The sequence below is a fragment of the Salvia splendens genome, chromosome 13, assembly GCF_004379255.2.
Source record: "Salvia splendens isolate huo1 chromosome 13, SspV2, whole genome shotgun sequence".
NCBI classification, from domain to species: Eukaryota; Viridiplantae; Streptophyta; class Magnoliopsida; order Lamiales; family Lamiaceae; genus Salvia; species Salvia splendens.
Window position 1 is genome coordinate 28,184,518 of NC_056044.1, and position 14,673 is coordinate 28,199,190.

The 14,673-nt window shown below is 43.0% G+C and overlaps 1 protein-coding gene, 2 non-coding genes and 1 pseudogene across 3 annotated transcripts; all 4 read left to right on the plus strand.

The window, feature by feature from the left end:
- Positions 1-180: 180 nt before the first annotated feature.
- LOC121763128 lies at positions 181-295 on the plus strand. The gene has a single exon (XR_006042373.1). It is a non-coding gene; the product is annotated as a U5 spliceosomal RNA (small nuclear RNA).
- Positions 296-978: 683 nt separating this feature from the next.
- LOC121763123 lies at positions 979-1,097 on the plus strand. The gene has a single exon (XR_006042367.1). It is a non-coding gene; the product is annotated as a U5 spliceosomal RNA (small nuclear RNA).
- Positions 1,098-3,280: 2,183 nt separating this feature from the next.
- LOC121760822 lies at positions 3,281-6,008 on the plus strand (annotated as a pseudogene).
- Positions 6,009-6,253: 245 nt separating this feature from the next.
- Positions 6,254-7,875, plus strand: LOC121761090 (uncharacterized acetyltransferase At3g50280-like). The gene is made up of 2 exons (XM_042156681.1): positions 6,254-6,962; positions 7,069-7,875. Exons 1-2 carry the CDS (start codon positions 6,359-6,361, stop codon positions 7,749-7,751), a joined length of 1,287 nt encoding a protein of 428 aa, XP_042012615.1. The 5' UTR covers positions 6,254-6,358; the 3' UTR covers positions 7,752-7,875.
- The last annotated feature ends 6,798 nt before the right edge of the window (positions 7,876-14,673 follow it).

Genomic DNA, 14,673 nt, shown 5'->3' on the forward strand with positions numbered 1-14,673 from the left:
AAGGGGGTGTGAGTGTTAGTGACGAGAGACTAGAGAGAGAGAGAGGCGATAAAAGGGAGGACGCCCAGTTTTTGGAGTTCGAATGAGATACGTATCCCTATCCCACATCCACAGCTAGAGACATAAGAATACCAAAGTGCCACTTTAAAATAAGGGCCAACTTCTTCTTGTAAAATCACGCGGCCTGCGTTGAGCACATACCAAACTATTCTTTTGCCTTTTACTAAAGAATACCGTGTATTTGTAGCTTTTAAGGAGAACCCTGAAATACTTATATTTAAAAAAAATTCAAAAATTAGTTGTAATCCTCTTCTTATACGGAGTACCTCTTTAGTGTGAGGACATTCTTTACAAGGATACTGTCAACAATTTATGCTCAAAATTATATTGTAATAGTACTCATTTAAGGAGGCTCTGACTACGCTTTTATAGTTGTTTTCAACCAACCATGATAATAAAGCAAGTTTTAAACGTGATTTAGTGACATCAGTACAGGGTGTCACAAACTGCCTGCTCAAGCATTTCACAATAAGGGAAATAGAAGCTAAGTGAGCTCATCATATAAGCTCAAAGCCCATTGCACAGTTTTGAAATAATAAAGACTAATCAGTTAAAATCTCAATACAGAGAATCGTCTTTGACTGAATCTACTGTCACAAACTGCCAAGAAATTTGGCTATGTATATAGTATAGATCAGCCATCTCCCCAAGCTTCTTCATCACAATCGGCTTCTTTCCCTCCGCCCAATCGCAGTAGATAGCAGTGAAGAGGAGCCCCATAGATAGCTTGAGGATTCATCCCCAGCCCAGCAAGGTATATAGCTAAGCTCCTCATTTAAGAGCATATCATTTCTATACTTCTTCACTATAAACATATATGTAGAGTGAAATGTCCCACATCGGGAGGGACAGTGAGACACAAGACTAACCAAGTGCCAAATATAAAATGAGAAGGCGAATGATCTGTTTATATTATGCAGTTGCGCGTTGTACACATAGCGGACTATTCTTTCGCCTTTTACTAAAAAATACCGTGTGCTCGTCGCTTATAAGCAGCATATGCCATTTTTTGGAGGGGTTTTTATTTTTTAAGGAAGCCCCAAACTATTAAGTATGAAATTTTGAATATATCTTGGAAAAAGTCCTCTATATTAAGAAGATCCCTTTTGGTTGTTTAGATAGGTCCATTATTTTTACAGAAGGTTACATTTTTCGTGTATATCAGAACTTGATAGATAAAAAAGATTGTTAGATTTTGCATATATGAATAAGGGCCCAACTTCAGAAATGGAGTCATAAAACACTATTGTTGCCACACGAGTGCTAAAAGCCTAAAATGTAATGAATCTGTACCTTGTTAATTAAATCGTTTTTTTAATTTCGGGAAGTTTTAAGATAACTAGCCCACTAGGTAATGACGCAAAAATTTTGTGTGCACATTCTTGACTAACACTTATCTCAATTTAAACGCAACAAAATCATATACTAGTTTTTATGAAACATATTTTCATTGGATATAGGCATATAGACACCCTAAATTAAATGCCGGGCCTAACTTTTTTTTGTTAGAGTTGGCTACAAACACTACGAAGCTACTTTATTTGAAGTTTTTTTTAAGAAGAGTTATTTTCCATTTTGGGCATCCCGTAGTAGTACAGTCATTTCTTTTTTTTTTTAGTAAAAATACTCTATTCGTCACGTAAAAATATGTGTGCTTTCCATTTTCGTTCGTCCCATAAAAATAAACACTAATAATAATGTGGGGCCAATTATCCACTAACATTACTTTAACTATTCTTTCTCTCCTCTTTTACTTTACCAATTTTGTCTTAATTTCCTATGTTCATATTTTTATGGAATGGAGGGAGTTACACATTTTCTTACTCTTACTTTTCTCTTTCTCTTACTTTATTCTCTCTAATTTTTAATCTCTCCTAATTTATTAACTTTTTATTTCATATATTACACATTTTTTTCTTAATCTTCGTGCCAGAAAGAAATGTGTGCACTACTATGGAATGGTTGGAGTACAAATTAGTAGAAAAATAGGATAACAATATAACTTTCAATTAGTTCTTCGATCAGCGTCTACACTTGCATGTGTGTGTATATATATATATCTTGAGAAAAAATTAATAAATATTGCTCGTAACGTTTCTTCAACTAATTTAGGTGATACAACTTAATGCATTATGTACATTTGGCAAATACATACTTCCATCTGGCAAATGCACGGCCACCTGTCTTATATATGTACACAAATTCCTTATATTATTTCATCTGTGATACATGTAGTTAAATTAAACTACAAATTAAATCATTATTTACTTGTCCAAACTAGCATAGCTCGATCTTCTAGTTCTCTTAATCTTCAAGGTATAGAAAACTATGTTTTCCTTATGATGCATGGTACATTGACTACATTTATTTACTTTTTACGGTTTTTTATAATTTTCTTCTCTTGATTGAGCGAGATTTATATTTTTGATTTACTGAACAAGTTTTAAAATTTTGAAAGAACGGACGGTAACTTAATATACAAATCTTTAAATAAGCTTTAGCTATAAATAAAATAAATATTTTTTCTTTCTGTTGGTAACTATTCTGCTGCCCTTTGGTAAATTTAGTAGTCAATCTGAAACCCTCTCGAATTCTATATGGTTATTATTAGTCTCTCTTATCGTTACCACATTAATTAGTTTATTACAGTCAATGTGTAGAATTACTAATTTCGTTGTGTGACATGAAAATGTCACCTATGAAACCAATGGACTAACAATAAAAGGGACTAGTTTGAACCTTCTCTTATACTTCATCAGTCCATAATCAATAATTATATTTCATTTTAGTCGGTTTCTCTCTCTAATAATTTGCCCATTATCCATTAATCATATTTCAATATTTTATATTAATGGACGAACAGAATATATAGGTTGAGGATTAAGTATCATGACCGGCATGTATAACCTTTTCAACACAAATTTCTTCAGGCATCTATTATTACTACTATTATTTATTATACATCATTATGGCCATGATATATCATCATAGTTGGTGATAAACATGTATAGAAGATTCAAAGTCAACGTAAAAAGCCATCTGATCAGCTGGGTTTTGATTTTCAAAAGTTTGAACAATTTTATTTTCCTTAGTAAAATGAAGTTCCCTTTTTCAAAGGTTTTAACAGGTCAGAGAAAAATACAAGGTTAATCACACTAATGCTTGAATTTATTTTTTGAATGGTAACGCTTGAATTCATCATAAACTACACCGTCAAATTTGTAAGATTGAAATGAAAAGCCAGTAATGGCCGAATACATAGTGTTAAAACTTCTTCGAATATCCCAGTTTATTTTCAAGGAATATTCAAATTCAGAGAGATATTCCACATCTTAGTGGTTATTTTTTATGTCACCATATAGTTAATTTTATCTACTGTATTATTTTGGACAAAAACCCATGTTGTAGTATCCCTAGTCACTTGGTTGGGATCTATGCAGTTGGTTGTATCGGCAGCTTAGCCGCGGCCGCATCATATCTGATCTATCTCTGGATATCACAAAAGCCTCCCACCATTCAACACTTTGCTTTGATTTGCTTATGTGGAGCTTTTCACTGGCTTCCCTACACCATTGTTGCATACACAGTGATGGCTAGCATCCCCCCCTCCAAACCCTCTCGTCTTCGCCCTCTACATCGCCTTGGGCTACACTGCCTACGGCCTATCTTCAGCTGCTTTACTTGCCTACTGAAATCCTACTTCAGAAGATATATGAATAGTTGTTCAAGATCAATTCTTGTTACTTGGTTTCTGCACAGGATTGCGACGACATGCCACGTGAGATTCGCAAAGTTCCTATCAGGGACAGAGGCTTTCTGCACATACCTGCGGTGTATGGGAGCCAAAGTGGGGAAGCATTGCTCCATCAGACCCATCAACCCCGTCTCGGATCCAGACATCGTTTCATTAGGCGATGGCGTTCACTTGGGCGATTTCAGCCATGTCGTGCCAGGCTATTACTCTTCAAGAGGGTACGCCTCAGGTGGGATTGAGATACAAGATAACTCGGTTGTAGGCAGCCAAGGCCTAGTCCTCCCTGGCTCTGTCCTTGAGAAAGATGTCATTCTTGGGGCACTTTCAGTTGCTCCTCCGAACAGACTCCTTCAAGCAGGCGGCGTCTTTGTCGGCTCTCCATCTCCTGTCATGGTCAAGAACACACTGCACGCCTTCGACGACAGGATAGGAGATGGACATGAAATACAAGAAGGTCTTAGGAAGCCTTGCTGCTAATCTTGCTAGCTCGACGCTCAAGTTGAACTCGCGCTACTTCCATCGCATTGGTGCAGCCGGGAAAGGATCACTGAGGATGTATGATAATGTTTTAGGCTTACCAGATCATGAAATCTTCTCCCCTGGGAAGGAGTATTGTGTCGTTCTTCGGCATAGCAACTGCTTAAGCTCGGACGATGATGCCAGCCTTGATCCTCGCGGAGCAGCGCTGAGGATCATTTCAAACAACGGAGATGCTGAACCATCTCCATTGCTTGATCTTACACTCAAGACTGGCAATGCCTTTCACGCGAGAAGCATAGGCGAATTCGCAACGTGGCTTGTCTGTGGAGCTGCGGCGAAGGAAGAGTATGTGAAGCATTCTCCACACATCAGGGATGCTATGTGGGACTCATTGAGGAGAGCAGATTCTTACACTGAGCTCCATTACTACTCAAATATATGCAGGTTGTTTAGATTCAGAGATGGTAAGGAAATGTATGTTAAATTCAAGTTGAGGCCTTATGACAGAGAAATTGGTGTGGAGAATGGGAAAGTCGAGCCAATCGGCGTACTTCCACCAGAGACGGGAGCCATTCCTAGAGACGAGGGAGACAAGCGCCCTAGCCTCTTCCTCGCTGACGACTTCCAACAGCGAGTTCCCTCTCTGGATAAGGTCAGGTACGTCCTGCAGCTCCAAATCCGCCCCATCCCGGATGATGAAATAACACGTGAGGCTGCCCTCGACTGCACGAAGCCGTGGGATGAAACAGAGTTTCCACACCTTGATGTAGGAGAGGTGACCATTGATCAAGTCCTTACAAAACAAAAATCGGATGATATAGAGTTCAACCCTTTCCTCAAATGCCCTGAGGTTGATGTCATCCGTGCCACGTCGTGCAACGAGAGCGCATCGATGGATCACGGCCGGTCAGTAGTGTATGTGATATGCCAGCATCTGAGGAAGAAGAAACCGCTCCAGGAGGCTTGGAGGGCTTTCTTGAATCAGTCGGATGTGAAGGTCGACCTCTCCGGGTGCCCAATGGCGGCCGCCTCTGTTGTCAAGGAAGTAACTCTTGTAAGGCCTTGGTATTTCACATTTTGGCTGATGTCTGCTCAGCCATTCCTACAGGTTTTCCTGCCTTATTTTGTGATGGGATTGGTGGCATTTGCACCATTGAACTTCATCTTCTACTTGAACAAGATGAAGGGAGTAGAGATGGTGTATTTGCTTCCATTTTTTTGGGTTTGGTCAGGCATTCTAGCAGGGCTCGTGTGTGGTGTGAGCAAATGGATTCTTGTAGGGAAGAAGAAACAGGGCAAAATTGAACCGATTTGGAGTATTGGGATATTCATGGACACTATTTGGCAGGCTATAAAGACATTGGTTGGTGAGTATTTGATGGAAATGACGAGCGGTTCGGTTATCTTCAACTTGTGGTTGAAGGCGATGGGATCGGATGTTGCGTGGGATGGCGGCGCGTACGTTGACAGCATGGGAGCTGCGTTGAATCCGGAACTGATGGAAATACAAGAGAATGGTGTTGTTGGAAGAGAAGCGTTGATGTTTGGGCACATCTACGAGGGCGATGAGGGTAAGGTCAAGTATGGCAAGGTCGTTGTGAAGAGAGGCGGATTGATCGGGAGCAGAGCTGTGGCCCTGCCCGGAGCTACCGTGGGCAGTGGAGCCACCTTAGCTCCTCTCTCCCTTGCCATGAAGGAAGAGTTTGTTACCTAAACTTTTCATACAAATTTAAGTTGTTAGTTTCATCTTTATATAGTGAAAATCAATGTTTGTTGATGTTGTAATGATCTGTCAAGCATAATAAATTTCTTAAATACTATGTATGCAAACATGTTAAACTATAGAATCACAAGAAAATACTAATCATCCAAATTTATTGGTTTGCCGTAAATTCAAATGCTATCACATGTGCAACGACTAAATTGACAGCTCAAATCTGTTATGGTTTGCATTATCAACAGTGAGTCATGGCCATCATCTTTGACCTCTAGAGCCATTTCTCTATTTAATCTTTTCTTGCCAAACTTAATGCTCACACACCACAAATTGGAATTAATTGGAAGATGGCAAAAGTTGATATTGTTTCTTCATGTCTTGTTGGAAGCATAAGTGCTCCTTTTATGTCAAAACTTGATCTCACCACTTGGGATTTAAGACTACTCCAAACAAATCATATTCAAAAAGGTCTCATCTATCAAAACTCTGAATCCCACAAAAACTTAATCCAGCACCTCAAAAACTCCCTCTCCCGCGCACTAGCCTTCTTTCCGCCGCTCGCCGGCCGGTTCGCCATCACCGGATATGATGACAGCACGGCAAGCTTCTTCGTTGACTGCAATAACGCAGGAGCCGAGTTTACTCACGCGGCAGCAGCATCCGTCTCCATCTCCGACATCATCGAGCCAAAGTACATACCCGAAATTGTGCATTCGTTGTTCCGGCTCAACGACACCAACTATTCGGAAGGGATTTCGAAGCCTCTGCTGGCGGTGCAAGTCACCGAGCTCGCGGACGGCCTCTTCATCGGCTGCACCGCCAATCACGCCGTCGTGGACGGCACCTCCTTCTGGCATTTCATCAACTCTTGGTCCGAGATCTCCCGCGGCTCCGACACGATCTCGAACGTCCCAGTGTTCGACCGCTGGTATCCTAGCAAAACCGCTGAGGGTAATAATATAATATATCACTTTCTGCGTCCATATTGTTAGTGTCCAACTTATGGTGTTTTTAAAAATTTATAACACAAATAATTGCGTCTATATTTTTATGTCAGCGAATAGACGCATCCATCTCCCCACGCTGGAGAAGAACCTTATCCCTCCGTCATCGCTGCCACAGAGGGTGTTCCGTTTCACCGGAGCAAATGTGGCTGAGCTTAAGGCCGAGGCAAACTCCGAAGCTGGGACCGATCACAAAATATCTTCTCTGCAAGCAGTCTTGGCCCATCTATGGCAGAGCACCACACGCTGCGGCCACTCGAGCGGCGGAGAAACTCGGATAATGATGGCGATTGGCGCAAGGGGAAGAATGTCTCTGCCGGAGGGGTATTTCGGGAACGCGGCTTATGTTGCTGCGACGGCGATTAGTGAGGCTGATCTGTTGAAGAATGGGTTAGGCGCAGCTGCGGTCAAGATCAGTGAGCTGGTTTGTCAGCAGAGTAGTGAGGAAATAGCGCGATACGTTGAAGAGAAGGTGGAGTTTGTGACGTTAGAGGAAATGGCGAAGAGTAGTCCGTGTGTGGTTGTGGGGGGTTCGCAGCGGGATGATGTGTACGGGAATGATTTCGGGTGGGGGAAACCGATTGCTGTGAGGAGTGGGAAAGCGCAGAAATTTGATGGGTTGGTTGTGGTTTTGCCGGCGGTGGAGGATGGCGGTATCGACGTGGAGGTTTGCTTGGCTGAGGTGAAGTTACAGGCAATGGAGCGTGATGCTGCGTTCATGGGAATATTTCTCTGATCAATAAATAATGTATTTCTGAGCCCAATAACGCATTTATATGCAAGGCCCAATAACAATTTAAGTGAATTACAGGCAAGGAATAATGGATTAACATATTTTAAATAGACTCCACTACTCAATCTTTTGGGGATCTTTTAGTTTTTTATTTTTTATTTTTTATTTTTTATTTTTTATTTTTTATTTTTGAGGGATATTAGAGCAATAATTTCGAATGGGAATAAAAAAAAAGTTTATATATCATCAACGTGATAAAAGGCTAGTCGCAATTCATAATTCTATACGTAGTTAATTATTCAATATTCACTATTTAGTCACTAGATATCAATGCCATTACTTAACTATTAAATGTAATTTAATATAGGGTTTGATCCACTTCGCCCATGGACGGACATGTGTCCCTTTTAATTAAGTTCTTATCATCTCCTATCTTGTTTCCGTTGTTTAAATTTCACTAGAAATATGGATTTGAAAAAGGGGGGAAAATGTAGTAGTAATTTTTGCAATAATCAAATCATATATTTATATAATTAGAAGAAAATGAATTAATAAAAACTCTCTCCAATATCTATAGTCTTAGTTTGATCTTTGTATTTTATCCCAAAAGGGGTGAAATAAGGAAGAGCAATAGTCAAATTTAAAATAGTCATTTTTATGGCATTATGGTTCATCACACGGAGACAACCTAGTCAAAATCCACATTTGCCTTAATTTATTATAACCCACCGTCACAAATTAAAATAAGTTTATAACTAATTAAATACATCGCTCTCTAAGAAAACTTGTAATTAATCATTACCAATTTTTTGAATATTAAGGTACTGGCATTGGCATATTAATATTTAAAAGTACAATTCAGCATGACTTTATTACACCGAAAGAGTGGAAAGAGCAAAAGATGTTGGTAGCCACTTTTCTTTGTCTTTTTTTTTCTTCATTATCAACTTTTGAGCCTCTCATTAGGACATCTGTCAACCTCTAGAAAGTTCCATTACAAATGTGTAAAATGTTACTTTAAATAAGTCTAATAATAATAATTTACACTTGTCCTCCGTATACTTAATCAATGAACAAAAATATAACATTATATATGGAGAATTATAGGATATCGATTTATTTGAGCAATCATTCAATAAGATAAGAGTTTCTTTATCTAATATATCTCCAATCCCTAGTCAAAGGTACAAGTATAAAAAATTAATTTCGTTGCATAAAAAAGATTGTACGTACCAACCTTCGAAGTTCGAATTCTTATGCTATTGCAACCCTCAATTTAGTGTATTCAATTGTAGAAGTTCCAAACTGCTTAGAGCATCAGCAGTGGCGGACGTCAACGCGAAATTCCCACCGGCGTACGGGAATTCTGTGGCGGACGTCCGCCATTGTGCGTATCATGCACGGATACGGAATTCCCGCGAGGAATTCGCAGTTTCGCGGTTTTCCGCGGAATTCCCGTTTATTGCATTAAATATTTTTTTTTGCGGTTCATATAAATACATCCCGTTGAACTTCATTTCATTCGCACCACTTGTATTAACAAGTTTCTCTTTCTAAATTTCTTTTATATATCCGTAATGGCCGGTAGTGGTGGTGATAGGCATTATGAACACATGATGCGGCTGATTCACGCAAGTGTGCGGGAGGCCGCGGAGAGGGAGGAACAAGCGGCCTCGGCGCCGCGGTGCCTCGACCCATCCACCGTCGCACTATAGTACCCCGAGACCACCTCGCTGCCCACCATAGGTTGTACGCGGATTACTTTGCGCCGGAGCCATGGTTTGAACCTATTCTGGCGACGGTTTATGATGCATCGTAAGCTCTTTCTGCGTATCGTGGGCGCTTTGGAGCGTCGACACGGGTATTTCAGGGTGCGAGAGGATGCGGCTGGTAAACCCGGCCACACGCCTATTCAGAAGTGCACTGCCGCAATCAGGCAACTGGCATACGGAGGTGCGGCCGACATGTTCGACGAGTACCTCCACATCGGCGATACGATTGCCCGAGAGTGCCTAAAGTATTTTTGTCAGGTCGTTAGGGAGATATTCGGGGATAGGTATCTTCGGAAGCCTACCCCCGAAGATAGTCAGGCTCTGTTTGGATATGCACGGGAATCACACGGGTTCCCGGGGATGTTAGGCAGCATAGATTGTATGCACTGGGAGTGGAAGAACTGCCCCGCTGCCTGGAAAGGGATGTACACTACTGGTTTCAAGGCCAAGAATCCCACGATGATCCTTGAGGCGGTAGCTGACTACCGTTTGTGGATTTGGCATGCCTATTTTGGAGTAGCCAGGTCAAACAACGACATCAACGTCCTCCAGTCGTCGCCCCTTTTCAACGACCAGTGCATGAGCGTCGGTCCGGCGGTCAACTTCGTCGCCAACGTCAACCAGCACAACATGGGCTATTATTTGGCTGATGAGATATACCCGATGTGGCCCGTCTTTGTGAAGACGATCAGGTGCCCAACAGATGAAAAGAAGATATACTTTGCGCAACGTCAGGAGGCAGCGCGCAAGGATCTGGAGCGGGCATTTGGTGTGCTCCAGGCTCGATGGGCGGCAGTGAAGGGTCCAACACGGCTGTGGTACGTTGACTGCATCGCTGACATCATATACGCATGTATTATCATGCACAACATAATTGTCGAAGATGAAGGTCCAACACTGACTGATTGGGCCAATGATGATGTTGATGCTGCGGGTCCAAGCCACGGCATGACCACCAGCAATGTACGCATGGGGATACCTCATGACGAAGTCGATCGAGTCCGTGCATTTGCCGACACGCGCCAAAAAAAAGCTCATGTTCGACTCCAGAACGATATTATTGAAGAAGTATGGCAGCGGAGGGGTCGTCGTTGAAATGTATTTTTTTTTAAATTTGGTTAAATGTAATTTTCTTTTTTTAATGGATTTTTTCCCTATTTGTGTCGAAATTTTAATTCCATAAATTGTTTAATTCCGGGAATTGTTTAATATGTGAATTTGTGAATTATTTTAATGTGGTAATTCCGCCAGGAATTCCGCCACTGTGCAGTGGGAAGTCCGTATGACGTGGCAGTGCAGTGGGAAGTCTGTATGACGTGGCAGGAGGTGTTTTTAGGAATTCCGCGGGGAATTCCACGCCACTGCTGATGCTCTTATAATAATTTATGTGTTTGTTATAATTTTTAATTTATAAGACTTTAATTTTTAGGATTTGAATTATGTGATTTTTATTGTATAAGACATTAATTATGAAATTTTTAATTTTTTTGTAATTTGTAATAGTATTCCGGGTATTTTTAATGCATTTTAATATTGTGGAAATGTTTTTATTTAAATTGAATAATAGAATGGTGGGACCCTTGAGCATGTCCTTGCGGAAGAGCATGGATGTGGGTGTTGTGCTCTTGGGGAAGAGTACAGAGTAAAAAATTAATAAAAATGGGTCTGGTCCTACATCCGTGCTCTTGCCATATACTATTATACTCCTAGTACTTTTCTTTTATTTATTTTTTATTTGATTTAAATTACGTCGTATAGAAATGTCATTATTATTATTAGAGCACGGACTGATGGTTCCGCGAATTTCTGATGTTAGTAAATGCTGGTAGAGAATGAAAATTACGACACAGAATTTACGTGGTTCGATTTACTGAGGTAAATCTACGTCCACGGGAAGAAGGGAGGGCAAGATTGTATTGCTTGATCTGGGATTACAGCTTACAACACAGACTTGCTATATGGTATTTTATCTCTAGAGAGCTTAACCCTTTTCTATCTGATCTAAGTTCTATTTATACATTGAACTAAGGTCGTGGTTTGCAGCCCCACTAACAAGATCGTGGGTGAGCAATAACTGCTCAATAACTGCTTCGTACCACTAAATAGGTCGTGGGTATAGCGGAGGTCGTGGAGGCCTTTCATGAGTCCACTAACTCCTAGTTCGGTCGAATGCTGAGACCGAACTGCTGGACTTTACCGATCAGCTCTTGCCGATCTGAGAGGAGAGCTTGACTGGTCGGCTTTTACCGAGCTGTAGGCTGAGTCCGAACTCTTTGGTCGTGCCGAACTCTTTGGTGCCGAACAGATACTCTTTCTTGGGCTCTGGGCTGATGGGCCGTCACTGTTATTGGGCTTGCCATTAGGGTTTAGTTCGTACCCCATCACTACCCCCCCCCGAAAAGCGAAGTGAATCACTTCGGCGAGGTGAGTCACTTCGGCATTCTGGATAATGGTAAGGGGGAGGCTGACGTCAGGGGACGTGCCTTGCGCGTGCCTGCATTAAATGCGACAGTAAAATCCGGCCGTTGAATCCTGAAAAGGTGGGATTCGAAACGGCGCAACGATCTCGAAATCTTTCCCGAATCTGATAAATATGCTCCTTTTTCCTCATTTGAACACCTTTGCTGTTGCGTCTTCTATACTCTCTCTTTCTCGAGAAATTTTCTTCCGCTTTCAAGAGCTTCTTCAGACTTTCTTCACCTTCAAAAAGTAAGAAAAATGTCTTCTTCTTCTTCGGAGTCGGGTAGCGGTAGGAAAGGGGATAAGGGGTCTTCTGGCCGGAAAGAGTCCGGGGAGAAGACCGTAGAGTATTTCCATAGTATTTTGAGTAAGGATACTGTGATATCCCTACCCGAAAAATACTTTTTTCCTGGGGGGAAGGCGGTGGTACCTGACGGTGATCATAGGGCTGACTCCCCGCCGGAGGGGTACGCCACCGTGTACGAGGCCTGCTTAGAATGCGGGCTTCGTTTCCCCCTCCCTTCTGCCTTTATAGATTTACTAGATTTTTTTCAGCTTCCTTTAGGCCAAGTGACTCCGAACTCTTGGAGGCACTTGTCGGCCTTCGCTGCCGAACTCCGTAGGTTAGGAAGGGATTTGTCTTTGAAGGCGATCCTTAAATTCTTTCAATTTAAGAGGAAGGGGTCTTGGTTTTACTTGATCCCTTTACAGCCCTTTAGAGCCTTTTGTAAAACGAAGTGGCCGAAGTGGCAAAATCGCTTCTTCTACTATGATAGGACCGCGGCTCCTAGTTTTCCCTGGAGAGGGCCGGAGTCCGTTATCCGTCACCCTCGGCCTGAACCGTTGGACGAGCTCGATGGCGAGCTCAACAAGATTCCCATAGTTAGGAAACAATACACGGAGTCTGAGCTCGTCAAGGGCGACGTCGTGTTCGACATCTCGTCTTCGGACGAAGAGGCCGAGGGTGAGGATTTCTCTTTATCCTTATGCTCTACTGCTTTAACGAAGAAAATCTGACTTTGCTTTCTTGCTTTTTGGCAGTGTACATGCTGAGTAAGGCTAGCCGCAAATCTTCGGAGTCCAAGGAGCCGGAGAGGCCGAAAACCACCAGCTCGGCGTCTGATGCCGAGAGGACTCCGAAAAGGCAAAAAACCTCTTCGGATCCGAAGAAGCCGGAGTCGACTTCGGCAAAGGGGAGGGGGAAGGCCCAGAAGCCCCCGAGAGCGCCAGAGAAAGATGTGGTCTTGGCGCCTCCTTCGGAACATATCTGTGAGCCGTTTTTATGGCCCACGGACTTCGCCGAGGTGAATTCTCTTCTTGATTTTCTGGCCTTGCTTTTTTCCTGTATTTTTTGTGGCCCCTTTGTTGACTTTTTTCTTTATCCATTTTCAGAGGAACGATATGCTCTCCAAGCTCGTCGCCGTCGAACTCTCCAAAGCGTCCAATGACTATGCTGAGATGCAGAGGAAGTTGGCGGCTGCTTGTCATCGGGCCGAACAGGCTGAGGCTAACTTTGAGAAAGCCAGAGCTGCTAGGATTTCGGCCCAGGATGAAGCTCAGTTTGCCAAAAACCAGCTCGTCATCCAGCGAGAGCAGACGAAACGGAGGGATGCTGCCGCCGTGGCTGCCCAGGGGGAGGCTCTCCGTGTTTACACGGAGAAACTCTTTTTGAGCAGCCAGTTCTCGGCCTTTGTCGGTAGTCTGGTAAGGCTAATTGCCGATAAGGGCGAGCAGGGGGCCGACGTCGTGCTGCCTCTGTACAGCCGAGAGATAGCAGCTCGGCTTCAGAATCTGCCGCTCCTTGAGGAGCTCGCTTCATCCTCGGTCCTGCTTTCTGCAGACCGAGTCCGGAGTTGTCGAGCTGATCGGGACGAGAACCTGGAGGCTATCTTTGCCTCCGTGGGACCCGTTTCACCTGCTTCGACTTACAACGGAGAGGGTGAGGCCGAGCCGCTGGAGCTGGAGGCCGAAGTCGAGCGGGCCGGGCATCCGGAGAAGGAAGCCGATCAGGAGGCGGAGGCGAGGCCGGCAGGAGGCGAGGCCGAGGCTGAGGTAGCTCAGGAGAAAGAAGCTGAACCAGACCAAGGAGCCGGAGACGAAGCTGGTGGAGTATGATTTCGTCTCCCTTCTCTTAGTCTAGTTTCTTCCTTGTAAAATGGCCTTGAAGCCCTCCTAGTGTAAAAATTTTCCTTGTGAATGAAAAATTCTCTACACTTGTCTTCGTATAGCTTTTCGTACTCGCCTTTATTCCTGTTGTATTTTACTATCTGCTCGGTACAGCTGCCGAACTAATATAGCTGCTTTGTACTCAAGGAGATGGAGATACTTCACTGGAAACGGCTGTACTCTTCGGCTTTAGACGAAGCTGAGCAAAGAGCTATAGCCGATCAGACGAAGAATGACGAGCTTCTGGCTCGTTTAGTGAAGCTGGAGGCCGATAATAAGGACTTAGAGTCCGATAAGAAGGATCTGGAGGCCGAGCTGAATACGACCGTTGCTGAGAGGACTGCGTACGAGGATTACATCCGTGTGCGCGGGGGATTGACCATATCAGATGTTCAGAGTCGAGTTGACGAACTGTGGGAGGAATATCATGTACTCCGGAGGAACAATGCGCTGGAGAGCTCGGCTTGCCAACAAGTTGTGAAATCATTACGGCGCTGGGCTTCTCGGTACGACATTGTTCTTTCTCG